The sequence below is a fragment of the Hakea prostrata genome, chromosome 8 (genome assembly GCF_041222555.1).
Source record: "Hakea prostrata isolate BN-2017 chromosome 8, UWA_Hpros_2, whole genome shotgun sequence".
Classification (NCBI taxonomy): Eukaryota; Viridiplantae; Streptophyta; class Magnoliopsida; order Proteales; family Proteaceae; genus Hakea; species Hakea prostrata.
In genome coordinates this window covers 14,045,550-14,057,903 of record NC_142607.1, presented here as the reverse complement: position 1 = coordinate 14,057,903, position 12,354 = coordinate 14,045,550, and the positions used below count along the sequence as shown (strand labels likewise).

Genomic DNA, 12,354 nt, shown 5'->3' with positions numbered 1-12,354 from the left:
CCGACCAGAGCAAACCCTAAAACCGATTGGAAATGGACTCAACATATATGGTCGGACTATACCTAGATCCGACCCATAGGTCCATGACCCCCTCATCTGAAAACGAATGATTTTGAGAACTAAAAGCTGAAACTTAACCAAACAGGATGGAGTTCTATAACAGATGGCAAGAGCATTTGATACTAATGGTAATATTTCAAGATCAATAAATATGGTAGGTTTTGATTTTTTTTTTTTTTTTGGGCGATAAAATACGGTCATTTTTAAGTGTATTGATTAAGTTAATGAACCAAGTTCTTACATAAGTCCTAATTTCAAAGACCCTTCTTCCTACAACCACTTGTATTGTCGTTGTCAATTCAAAGTCCTATTTAGGTGAAGACAAAATTTGATGATAAATTGCAATTCAAACCCACTTCAGGGTAGTTGACATGAAAAGCAAATGAGGTTGTTGTTCCCATAATGCATGTTCTACCCTAACACATAGGGAAAAAACACTCATAAGATGTACTTCCCCACATAATGGTTGCTATTTCAAATTCTTAGCCAGGGGGGTAATGGCTTGTCATTTATGTATTCAATTGTAAACTCTTAGCAATAAAAAAAAAGGGGTGCCATGAATTTGGTTTCCAAATGACATTAAAATAACATCACCCCATGATAAAACTCAAGGAATTATAACATTTATATCAAGGAAAAAAAAAAAAAAAAAAAGAAACACGCATAAGATGTACCGATGATCCCAAATAATGAGTCAATGCATATGTCAATATGTCTGCCCTTTCATCCATGGTACCACCATTAATTTCTTGTCATTTATGTAACTCTAATTGTAAAACTCTTATTCAATAAAATAAAAAAAAAAAAAAAAAAGACACCATGAACTTTGGTTTCCAAATGACATTAAATAACATCACCCCATGATAAAAATCAAGGAATTATAACATTTATGAGTCATAAGATAAAATTAAATGAAAAGGTAAAATGAAAGAAGAATCATAAGAGAAACTATTTGATCGATTTGAAATGATGAGACAATGAATATGTGAATATGTGAATATGATCTGCCCTTTCAAGCCCTCTTCAAGTAAGCCACCATTGTTTTCTTCTTTACCAACCTAATTTCCTAGGGCTACATTTAGGTGCCAAAAATAAACAAATAAATAACAAAAAAACTTAAGGGAAAAAAAGAAGATATAGATTGCAAGAGAGATAAACCATAGAACAAATTTTTATCTCAATATGTTTTTTTACTTTTATTTTCTGCATATCCAAAACTAGCCTAGATCAATACATCCTTTAGTTTTAGAAATTAAATTTTTGGGGATTGATAATGTTCTCTAAGGTTGAGGTTAAACCAAAATCAAGATGAGTGGGTAGGGAGTAACCAATGAATCACCCAAACTACTTTAATTTTTTGCTACCCTAGCTGCCTAGCAACTGAAAAACAATTTAAAAGAAAAAAAAAATGTGGGTAGGGAGGATGTGCCGTTAACGTTTCCATAAAAAAGACCACTTGATGATTTAAAAAAGTGATAATTACTGTTGCTCCCCTGTAGTTTGATTTTATTACTAATAAATCCCTGTTCTTTACGAAATCACTGTTGCCCCCTTCCTTATAACGATGTTAAGTAGCCGTTAAGTTTGAATATGTAATGTCTAATTTGCCCTTCATTAAAATTAAGAAATCAAAAGACAATGCTACCCCTTTTATAAAAATCAGATTAAATGTCAATTTTACCCTGAACTTCATTTATTTTGAATTAAAATTGAATTAAAGAAGTAAGCAAATTCCAAATTCAATTCAATTTGGTTTCCCACTTTCACTAAACTTCATTTATTTTGAATTAAAAAAATGAAAAAAATCCAAATCCAATTTGGTTTCCCCCCTTCATTAAACTTCATTTATTTTGAAAATATTTTAAGTAATATTCAGTTTTCAATTTGAGTTGAATTCGATTTGCCTTCATCTTCGGTTTCTATTTGATTTTTATTCAATTATTCTTTATTTATTTGGTGGTTTTTTTTAGAATAAAATGGGTTATAGTTATTTTTTACTCCACAGTTAATTAAGGGTAATACTGTAACTTAACAAAAGGATAAATAAATAAAGATATATGTATAAGGGTATTTTGGAATTTTTTTTAAAAAATAAAAAAATGCCACATCATTAATAAATTAACAGAACTTTACTGTAAGAGACAATAGTAATTGTAGACAAAGTTAAAGGTTGGATTAGTAATTTTAAAAAGTACAGGGTATACAGTAATAATAAAATCAAAATACAGGGAGAATACAGGGAGACAATAGTAATTATCCCTTTTAAAAAAAGGAAAAAAAAGAGTTTCCCCGCCAAGACCAACTTCTCTTTGACAAATTTATAAATGACATGAGAAAAGCCATAAACAGAGAAATCATCGACTAAATAGGGAGCTCCGAACGAGTTGAATGGAAGAACACACCAATGAGTCATGCATTATGTATCTGCAGGATCAGTCAGGGGACCAATAATCCTGAATAAACAATTAAAATAAACTGGTTTATATATGCAATTAGAAGATGTACAGAAAGTTACAACCCTCAAACCCTCAATGCTGAACAGGGAACACAACATCAGATCCCGAAGAACATTAACAATTTGTGCAATTATTATGAATCAGGCATCCACAAGCAAATCAACAAATGCAGCAGGTACAGTGAAAAATCTTCAAGCAAATAAGAGTCGTAACAAAGAAGCAGTAATTCACTTTATACAAAAATAGGTGAAGAGTGCCAAGAACATAAAATGTCACCGACCGAACCAACCTTTCTGGGGCTGTACTTCACCCCCACCATTCATGAGCGTATCGAGCACCACATTTAAGTCTACTGATTGTCCATTCTCTGTCAGTTTCCTCACTGTTGCCCTCACCTGGTCCCTTGAGAATCCCATCATTGACACCTTCTCAACCACATCATCAACTGGAAGTCTATTACCAGCACTGCCAGAACTAGAGCTACCACCATCGCTGGTGGCAGTTGGCAATGCATGTGGTAATATCTGAGCAGTTGGTAGACGAGGGTAATTGCTTCCACCACTTGGGGCTGAAAAAGAAGACGAATGTTGGGATGGCTTCAGCATTGAGCTTCCATAGTGAGAAGGTGACCCACTGTAAGAGTATGAATCATTATAGTTGGGCACAGAAGTTTGGCCATATCCTTGGGAAAACCCTGAACTGGGTTTGCTCGAAGGAGGTTCATATGCACTGGAAGGTCCACCATAATACTGTTGGGGTGAAGGAGCTCCAGTGGGTGGCTGAGTCATTGATGGTGATTGGCGGATGCTTGGAGGGTAACTCTGAGATGGCATGTAAGAGGCTTCTTCAGTATGGTGGCTTAAAGGAGGTGGGAATTGTGGAGGATGACTAGGGCCCATGGGTGGGAGATGCTGAGGATGCTGAGGTGGTTGAGAGTATTGTGGAAGCTGGGGAGTTGGCTGATAATGTTGAGGTGCGGGTTGGGACTGTTGAGTTGAAGGTAATTGATATTGTTGATGTATGGCCTCATGTGTCTGTCCAGGGGGTGGGAAGCTGGGTTCTTGCAGTTGGTTGGATGGATTCTGGGGCAGTTGAGTTGGAGGAGTCTGATGGCTGGGAGGTGGAGGTGGTGGAGCATTAGGATGAAGAGCAGGAAATGGTTGAACTGGCTGTTGAAGAGAAGCAACTGGAGGAAATGGTTGAGTTGGCTGTTGAAGAGCAGCAACTGGCGGGAGGGGTTGGTGAGATGGCTGAGGAGCGGAAGCTACTTGCTGCACAGAATCTGTGTGGACAGTAGCATTCTGGTTTTGAGGTTGATGCTCAGCGCTGGATACTTGCAGCTTCATTAGCTGCAACTGGGCCTCTGCTATTTCTTGCTTATCTCTTACCACTTGTACACTAATTTGCACCTGCAACAGATTTGATGATGTACAATAATAGGTATCAAAGAATGATTTAGGAACAAATTTCCAGTTGAACTGCCTGAATAAGAAAACCTCTCACTTAGGTGATGAATGAAAAAAAAAAAAATTCAATATTTATAAGGGAAAATTTCCCAAATGGTCAAATTAAAATTTTTTTTGCTTAATAAGATATTAAAAAAAAAAAGTTTTAATTAAATGAATCTTATTTTTAAAAATAATTACCAAAATTCCAAAATTTGTGATAATTTTTCACGCCCAAATAATATTCTACTATTTACCTAATTACCCTCATGTCTTTAAAACTTTGTGAGAAGCGCTTACCAATTTCCTTCAATCTCTGGCAATTCTAGGGCTGACAACATTTTGTCTTTTGTAGCTCTCAGTCCTCCTATCATTCGTCAATTTCATCGTTTGCAACTGTTGGTTGGTTCAATTATAAGTTGTGGATCAAGTTATTATTATTAAGTTGTTTAGTGAGGGTAATTATGTAACTTTGTATATTTCACGTTATTATAAATAAGAATCTTAGGGGTCACATTGATTACCTAAGGATTCAATTATTTCCACATGGCATCAGAGCCAAGTTAAAATTAATTGAAAAACCAAGATTCTTCTAAGCAGTTTGAAGATTGAAGAACAGCAGGTTTTATGCGGTATTGATCCGAAAACTACTGCAACATTGAATCAGAAAATTACAACTGCGCAGAGAAATATTTTATGACCTCTTAATTCTCTTGGGATATTTCAGATTCTTCTAAATGAGTTTGAAGCCTGCAGAACAACAGGTTCTATCAGATTTTTTTTTCCCAGCAGATTTGATCAGCCCTTTCAGCAGGTTTGAACAAAATTGTTTTTGGTGGTGGACTGAGGATATGACTAGACCGGATGTTTCTGCAGTTCCGACAAGTCATGAAATTATCCCAACCTTCCTTCACTCTTTGTTAAGTTCGATGGAACTAATTACTTGATTTGGTCTTGTTCTGCCTATTTAACAATTACTGGAAGAGGTCTAGTCGCTCATATTATGGGCACTAAAACCAAACCTTTGACTGCTAGCATTCTTCAAGATAAGTGGATTTCACACGACTCTTTTATCATGTCGTTCCTCTTGAGTTCCATGCATCCAAATCTAGCCAAAGGATATTTATTGTTGGATATAGCAGCCCAGATTGGGAAGGCTACTAAAGAGACTTATGGACAACTGGGGAATGAAGTGCATATCTATGAGCTACGAAAGAAACTTCATGAGACCACATAGAAAGAGTTGACAGTTGCCCAATACTATGCTGAATTACGCTCTCTCTGGCAAGAGTTGGACCATTATGGTGACTACCAACCGACTAATCCTGATGATGTGGTTGCCTACAGGAAATATGTTAACAAAATTCGGGGATATGATTTTTTGGCTGCCTTAAATGTGGAGTATGATCAAATCCGAGTACAGGTTTTGATTCGCTCTCCCTTTCCTACACTAGAACAATCCTATGCACTTCTTCAATGTGAGGAGAGTCGTCGTCTGGCTATGCTACATAATCCGATAATAAAAAAATCTGCTCTTCAAAGTGTGAGTATGGTGTCCCGAATAGAATCAGTCAAAGATATGGTTAAGTGTGAGCACTGCCACAAGCCTTATCAACCAAAACCACATGCTGAAAATTACATGGGAAGCCTGCTGATTTTGAACAAAAAAGGGCTAAAACCCAAGGCTCATTATTCGAAAACTATTTCTACCGTACCTACTCCAGATATTGGTTTTCCCCAGGAAGAGTTGCTTGCTCTGAGGCGCATTCTATAGTCATCTACTGCTGCCATTGCCTCGTCAACTGCACATTCGAATTCCTACCTTGCTACTTCAAGTACCGTATTTAAAGGCTTCCATGCTTCTTCAGTTTCTGCTCCATGGATTATTGATACTGAAGCAATAGACCATATGACAGGTTTTGCTTCTCTTTTCTTGAATTATTTACTCTTCCATATAACATTCATCGTCCCTTTCTTTGTCCTCAGTTTTACATGTTCCATCTTTGTCTACTAACCTTCTTTCCATTAGTTGTCTTACCAATGACTTGAATTGTAAGGTAACATTTCTTCCCTCCTACTATGTTTTTTATGATCTGGAAAAGGAGATTGGAGGTGGTAAACCAGACAATGGACTCGACTTGTTGGAATCGAATGGAGCCTCTTCTTCTGTTATGCTTGCTACTCCTCATCATGTCAACTTGTCAAGTCTCCATCAGTGGCATCGTAGGCTAGGCCATCCCCCTATATGAACTCTAAGAAAACTTTTCCCGATTTAGTTTCATCTTGTCATAGGGAATTTTTTTTGTGAAGTTTATGTTTTTGCTAAACAGATTCGTTCAAGTTATTTGCCTTCTAATAATAATATAAGTTCTATTCCTTTTATGTTTATTTATAGTGATGTGTGGGGGCCTTGTCGCCGTATATCTATTACTGGCCATCGTTTTTTTGTTACTTTTATTGATTGTCATTCTCGCTTCACACGGATTTATCTTTTAAAACAAAAAAATAAAGTTTTCCGATGTTTTCAAGATTTTCATAATGTGGTTAAAACTCAATTCAATGCCACTGTGAAGGTCCTTCACAGTGACAATGGAACCGAGTATAGTGAAAAAGAATTTCAGAGATACCTCTCTGATTCTGGCATAATACATCAGACTAGTTGTGTTGATACCAAAATGGAGTGGCCGAACGGAAGAACATACATCTTTCAGAGATTGCTCGTTCTCCTCTAATTGCCATGAATGTCCCCAACCAATATTGGAGTGACACAGTTATCATTGCATCATACCTCATGAATAAGATGCCTAATAGAATCCTTAACTTCAAATGCCCCAATGAGGTCCTTCAAGGGACATCTTCCTTTATAGTTCCTACAAGGATATTTAGTTGTGTGTGTTATGCTAGAACTTCAACCCACAAAAGTAAGTTGAAACCTCGTGGCCTCCACTGCATTTTTCTGGGGTATTCTGCTATTCAAAAGGGTTACAAATGTTACCATCCTCCTTCGAGGAAGACAATAGTGTCCATGAATGTCATCTTTAATGAGTTTACTCTTTATTATACACTTCTCCAGGGGAAGACTCCAAGAGCAGAGGTGTTTTTTCCCACTTTAGATGTTCCTGTCACATATAGAGACCTACCAAACTTAATTCAGCCCCAGTTAGAGGTTCAAGAAGAGATTCCTGAACAGGGGGAGCATTCGGCCAGCATACATGTAGACCCAGTCTTCCCTATCCCTATCATAACCTTGTGAGGATCCTATTTAGGGGAAGACCACTCCTATAAGGCACACTATTGAGGTATTTCAAAGGCTAAAATGACCAAAGTAAGGATGTGCAAACCTATCAGAAGAAGAAAACCAGTAGGCAACAACAGGTAAAGAAGGTTGACATATTACCACTCCAATCTCCTAATTCAGATTCAAGTCTTGTAAGTATCCCTGAGGTATCTTCTTCTGACCTCCTTATTGCTGTTAGAAAAGAAATCAGATCATGTACTTAGCATCCTATAGCTAAATATGTTTCCTATAATTCTTTGTTTGGCTCCTACCAAGCTTTCATATCTTCTTTATCTACTGCATCTGTTCCAAAGACTTGCAGGAAGCCTATACTAATAAAAATTGGAAGATAACAACGGTAGAGGAAATGCAGGCTATGAAGAAGAATGGTACTTGGTAGTTGGTTACTCTTCCTCTAGGGAAACAACCAATAGGTTGTAAGTGGGTGTTCGTGGTAAAACAGAACATGGATGATTCAATCAACCGATTGAATGCTAGATTGGTTGCAAAAGGGTTCACTCAGACTTATGGAATTGATTATCAAAAGACCTTTGCTCTTATTGCAAAATTGTATACAATGAAACAATCAGGGTCTTGTTATCAGTAGCTGTAAATCAAGATTGGGATTTACATCAATTAGATGTAAAAAATGCATTTTTGTATGGAGAATTGAAAGAAGAGGTTTACATAGAAATCCCACATGGATTCTCTAATAGCAAAACAAAAGGGAAGCTTTGTCGGTTGAAGCGATCAATTTATGGATTGAAACAATCTCCCCGGTGTTGGTTTGACGCCTCCTAAAAGCCGTGACATCGATAGGTTATAAGCAAAGTAATGTTGATCATAGTCTCTTTTTGAAAAGGTCAAGAACTCATATCATGCTTCTTATAGTTTATGTAAATAACATTGTCATCACTAAGAATGATGGGGCAGAAATACAAAAGCTGAAGAGCTTCCTCGACAAGGAATTTGAGGTTAAAGATCTAGGGAAACTCAAGTATTTTCTGGGAATTGAAGTCGCTAGATTAGAAAAAGGCATCTAATTGTCCCAACGCAAGTATATCCTGGACTTACTTCTGGAAGTGGGAATGTTGGGATGTAAAGCCATGGATACCCAATTGAAGCAGGTATTAAGCTTACAAAAAAAGATGGAGTACCAGTAGATAAAGGGAGATATCAAAGGTTGGTTGGAAAACTGATTTCTTTTGTCTCACACCAGACCTGACATTGCTTTTTCAGTAAGCCTAGTGAGCCAGTTTATGCATGACCCACAACTAAAATTTTTTCCCTATTTATAATATATTCAATCCAGCCTCAAATCACAATCCTTAACAGAAGCGGGGGCCGGGGTTCAGTCAAATATAAGCTGCTGTGAAGGAGACAAGGAAAATCAGTTCCAACCAAAAGCTTGTTAAAGTATAGCCCATTCATGCAGCTTGATATTGGGCAAACCCGGTCCTGAAGGCTTCCACACAAGTAGGGTCTAAACTAACATCTTGCTGAGTTGGTGGACCTTTTTTCAGTTAAAGTTGCACCCAGGATTGGGTCAGAAGAATACAATCAAGGTAAAATTCAGAGGTCTATTGGGAAATTGTAGAGATACCTAGATATTTGAGATATTACTCATGTACCATCTCATCTCAAATCCCCCCCCCCCCAAGAAAATAAAGAAAAAAAATATAGATACCACAGAGATCTAGGGAAGTTCTCGACCTATGGCTAGGCAGCAGAAAAAGATAATATGTAGCCAAAAACTAAAATAACCACATGTCAATTGGACCTTAGTTCGATGCAAGCTAAACATTCCACATCTAATCCTAGATATCAATTGCAAAACAGAAGGTACACAAGATGCTAGCTTGTTCACTGGAAACCACAGACTTCAGTTAGAAATCACCATCCAACAAGCAGATAGTTTGTCACCGAAAAAAGTTCACTTCCTTTCCAGTTTTCGATTCAACATAGCAGCATAAAATCATGCGACTTAGGATGCAAAATATTGTTATGGCCTGAATAATTAAAAAACACAAATGGAGGACCATGTGAGATTGGTCAAGTGAATCATGGACAGGGAAAGATACCTCTCTTAGAATATTCTCTAGCTGCCTCAATTTTCCATCAGTGCTGCCATGATTATTTCCTACTGATAATTTCAAATCATCAACCGAGTTCTCAAGGTGGTGACTTCTGCTCTCCAGCTGAGATAATCTTGCACTAACTCCTTCCAACACCTGTAGCAAGTTATCAGCATGCTTCTTCATTGTTCGATCAATCTCAGAAACAATTGCTGTGTCACAGTCACTCCGATCTTTCTCCACAGAAATCTTAGCAGGTTCACTAGGGTATGAAGAAACATAATTCTGCACAGCCAATGCAAGAACAATAAAGAGATCCATAAAAGTTGACAGCAGGAATGGACAAGAAGAAAAGAATAACATAAATACTTCTCATATCAATTTAGAACAAACATTTCAGTAGATATTGGACGGCTGGCTGGTGCCTCAGTCTGGAGCTGAACACCTGCTAGCCGCCCCATTCTCTCTTGATTCCCCCCTCCCAACAAAAAAAAGAAGAGATTTTACAGAAACAATCTTGTCCCCTTTCTCTCTCCTCTTCTCCCCTTTGTATATTTTAACTGCTGAGTGGACCAGGCCCATCTAGGACTATTAAGTGCTGTTTGACATTATTATTGTAATTACGCAAATGCTTCTTCTTATATTTCTGTTACATTCGTTTCTCTTTTTTGCTTTTACTATATTTTGCAAGAAGGGAATTCCAACATTCCTTTGCGCTGCATATTTTGAATGGCTTGCCCTTTTTGACTGCTTGTCTCTTTTTCTAAGTTCACTGCTACAGAAACTGATTTCATAGATCAATTCATATATTTGTATACAACCCCACAACACTTCCCAATTTAACATTTTAACTTTTGGTGTTTTAAAGAAAAGGATAAATCAAGAAGGCCTGAATTTTACATCCACTGGAAATTATATCTCAGATTTCCATTGGTATAACCAAGTTGGGCTTAACAAAATTAAACATGAATCAAAAAGGGAAGATGAACAATTTTTTTCTGTTTTAATGTTTTAACTATAGGCCCTTTTTAATATTAGGATATCCGAAAAGCATTCAAGTACAGTTAGGTAATTTAAAATATGGTCCTTCATGTTAGGGGTATCTTTGCCCAGGTCATCCATGTTACAAATACCTTAATTTAGGTCTCTTTACTAAGGCAACATAGCCGGAGCAGTAATATCTGAAGTACAATGACTAAATACAGCATCTTAGGGCCTGTTTGGTTACATGAGTCTGGAGATTTCAAATATCTAGAGATTTCAAATCTATAGACTTCAAATTTATGGAGTTATAATTTATAAAATTAAGTGTTTGGTTGTGGAATGAAATCTATGAATTCATCCTAAAAATTTATTTGATCGACATGATTTTGTGAATGTACAATTATATAGCTTTTTTGAAATCTTTGGATTTCACCCCTTACCCATAAATCTACAGATTCACATTTTTACACTAAAAACGTGAATCTGTAGATTTCATGAATCTAGAGATTTTTACAACCAAACGGGTATAATTCTTAGATTCATGAATCCAGAGATTTGAAATCTCTAGATTCATGTAACCAAACAGGCCCTTAAATCATCCTATTCTGAATCCCAAACTTCCCTTCCTCCTTCCATTTGCATAACACAACTCTGGTAATAACTGCTAGACAACAGCGGCACCGGGGGTTGAAGGAGAGGCTTGCATAGAGGCAGATATGGGAAGCTCAATCTTGCATGGCAATGCCAGCATCAAATGAGTGAAACAGGAAAGCAACATAACATACTTGTCTGGGAACAACTACTACTGTTCTTTCTCCTTCATATTTGGAGTTAAAAAGCATTGATTAAACTTTGTCTATACTGTTTAGCATGTTTACAGAGAAATTCCCAACCCTTTGTATCTGACTCCTGAATCCTTGGTTCAGGCTTTACAGATCTGGAAATTAATGAAACAAGTCTACAAAACCATTCACAGGTCTGAAGAGTTCACAAACTATGATTTGCATAATTCCAAGTATACTTCCATAAGGTTGTCTGCAACTATCTGAACTTGCATGACAGGCTCATCCTGGCATTGGCAGGACTGAAATTGTTAAAGAAAATTTCTTAGGTTCACTGGGTATCAAACCTGTTTTCAGAATTGGCCAACTATCACGCATTCAATTTCCCTTTAGATTTCCATTTGAATGTTATAAAACTGCCTGAACAGCTTGAAATTTTTTATTACAAGCTACAAACCACTTTTCCAAGATACCCGAACAAAAAAAAACAAAAGAGTCGTCAATAATTATGATATATGATGACACCTCCGTTAAACCATGCCGTCCATAATAACTATCCAAAACTAACTATTCCTCAGGTGCATTACCGGCCATCTCTATCTCTACAACTTTAAAAACCAAAACAAAAGGATTTTAGTCGCCGATAATTGCAGCAATAAATTCTCAGATTTTAACCCCGTAAACTCCCAAATAAATGAAATCATTTCGAATTATAATAATCTTACCTTAGGATTTGATGCGTTGGCCCATGAATCTGCCGAACTCCAAACCCTAGTTCCACCAACATTGTTGCCCTCCAGATTCATCGATTGAGAAGCACCAGCGGGGCGAATAGGCATGAAATCATAGCTGGGCAAGACATCTTCTTTCTTATCAGCACTCTTTTGTTCATCCGGAGGATTCAAAAGCTCGAAGAAGTCGTTGCTTTGCATGATCTGCTTATCTGTAAACTGAGAAGAATTCATCGACCTTCTATATCCTTTCTCGATTCTCACGCAATTAAGGTGTTTTTTGACAATCGTCACAAATCCTTAATAAATAACGCGTTGCAGATTTTCCGAGAGACCAAACAACGGAGACGTGAAAAATGACTCTAGTTCCTTCGTTACCAAGGAGCAAAGGGTCAGGAACGTGACTCTTAACTCTTAAGACTTACAAATTCGGGTGTACTGCTTAGATGCTACCCCCGGTGCATGTTAGAAAAACCTCCACGTTTGATTATACGTGGTCGACCTTGGGTCCCACGTGAAGTAGATCATTAAATCCAAGCCATGA

At 37.1% G+C, this 12,354-nt stretch overlaps 1 protein-coding gene across 1 annotated transcript; it reads right to left on the bottom strand.

The window, feature by feature from the left end:
- Positions 1-1,815: 1,815 nt before the first annotated feature.
- On the bottom strand, positions 1,816-12,208 carry LOC149007109 (basic salivary proline-rich-like protein (DUF1421)). The gene is made up of 3 exons (XM_089165506.1): positions 11,805-12,208; positions 9,320-9,598; positions 1,816-3,925 (listed from the first exon to the last, which is right to left on the bottom strand). Exons 1-3 carry the CDS (start codon positions 12,042-12,044, stop codon positions 2,789-2,791), a joined length of 1,656 nt encoding a protein of 551 aa, XP_089021632.1. The 5' UTR covers positions 12,045-12,208; the 3' UTR covers positions 1,816-2,788.
- Between the last annotated feature and the right edge of the window lie 146 nt (positions 12,209-12,354).

Excerpts from the sequence above, each read along its gene's own strand:
- LOC149007109 (XM_089165506.1), bottom strand. The coding sequence starts at position 12,044 with ATGAATTCTTCTCAGTTTACAGATAAGCAGATCATGCAAAGCAACGAC. Across the intron at positions 9,599-11,804 it reads CCAACGCATCAAATCCTAAG|AATTATGTTTCTTCATACCC; the intron begins GTAAGATTATTA and ends TTGGCTGTGCAG. Across the intron at positions 3,926-9,319 it reads TAGAGAATATTCTAAGAGAG|GTGCAAATTAGTGTACAAGT; the intron begins GTATCTTTCCCT and ends AATCTGTTGCAG.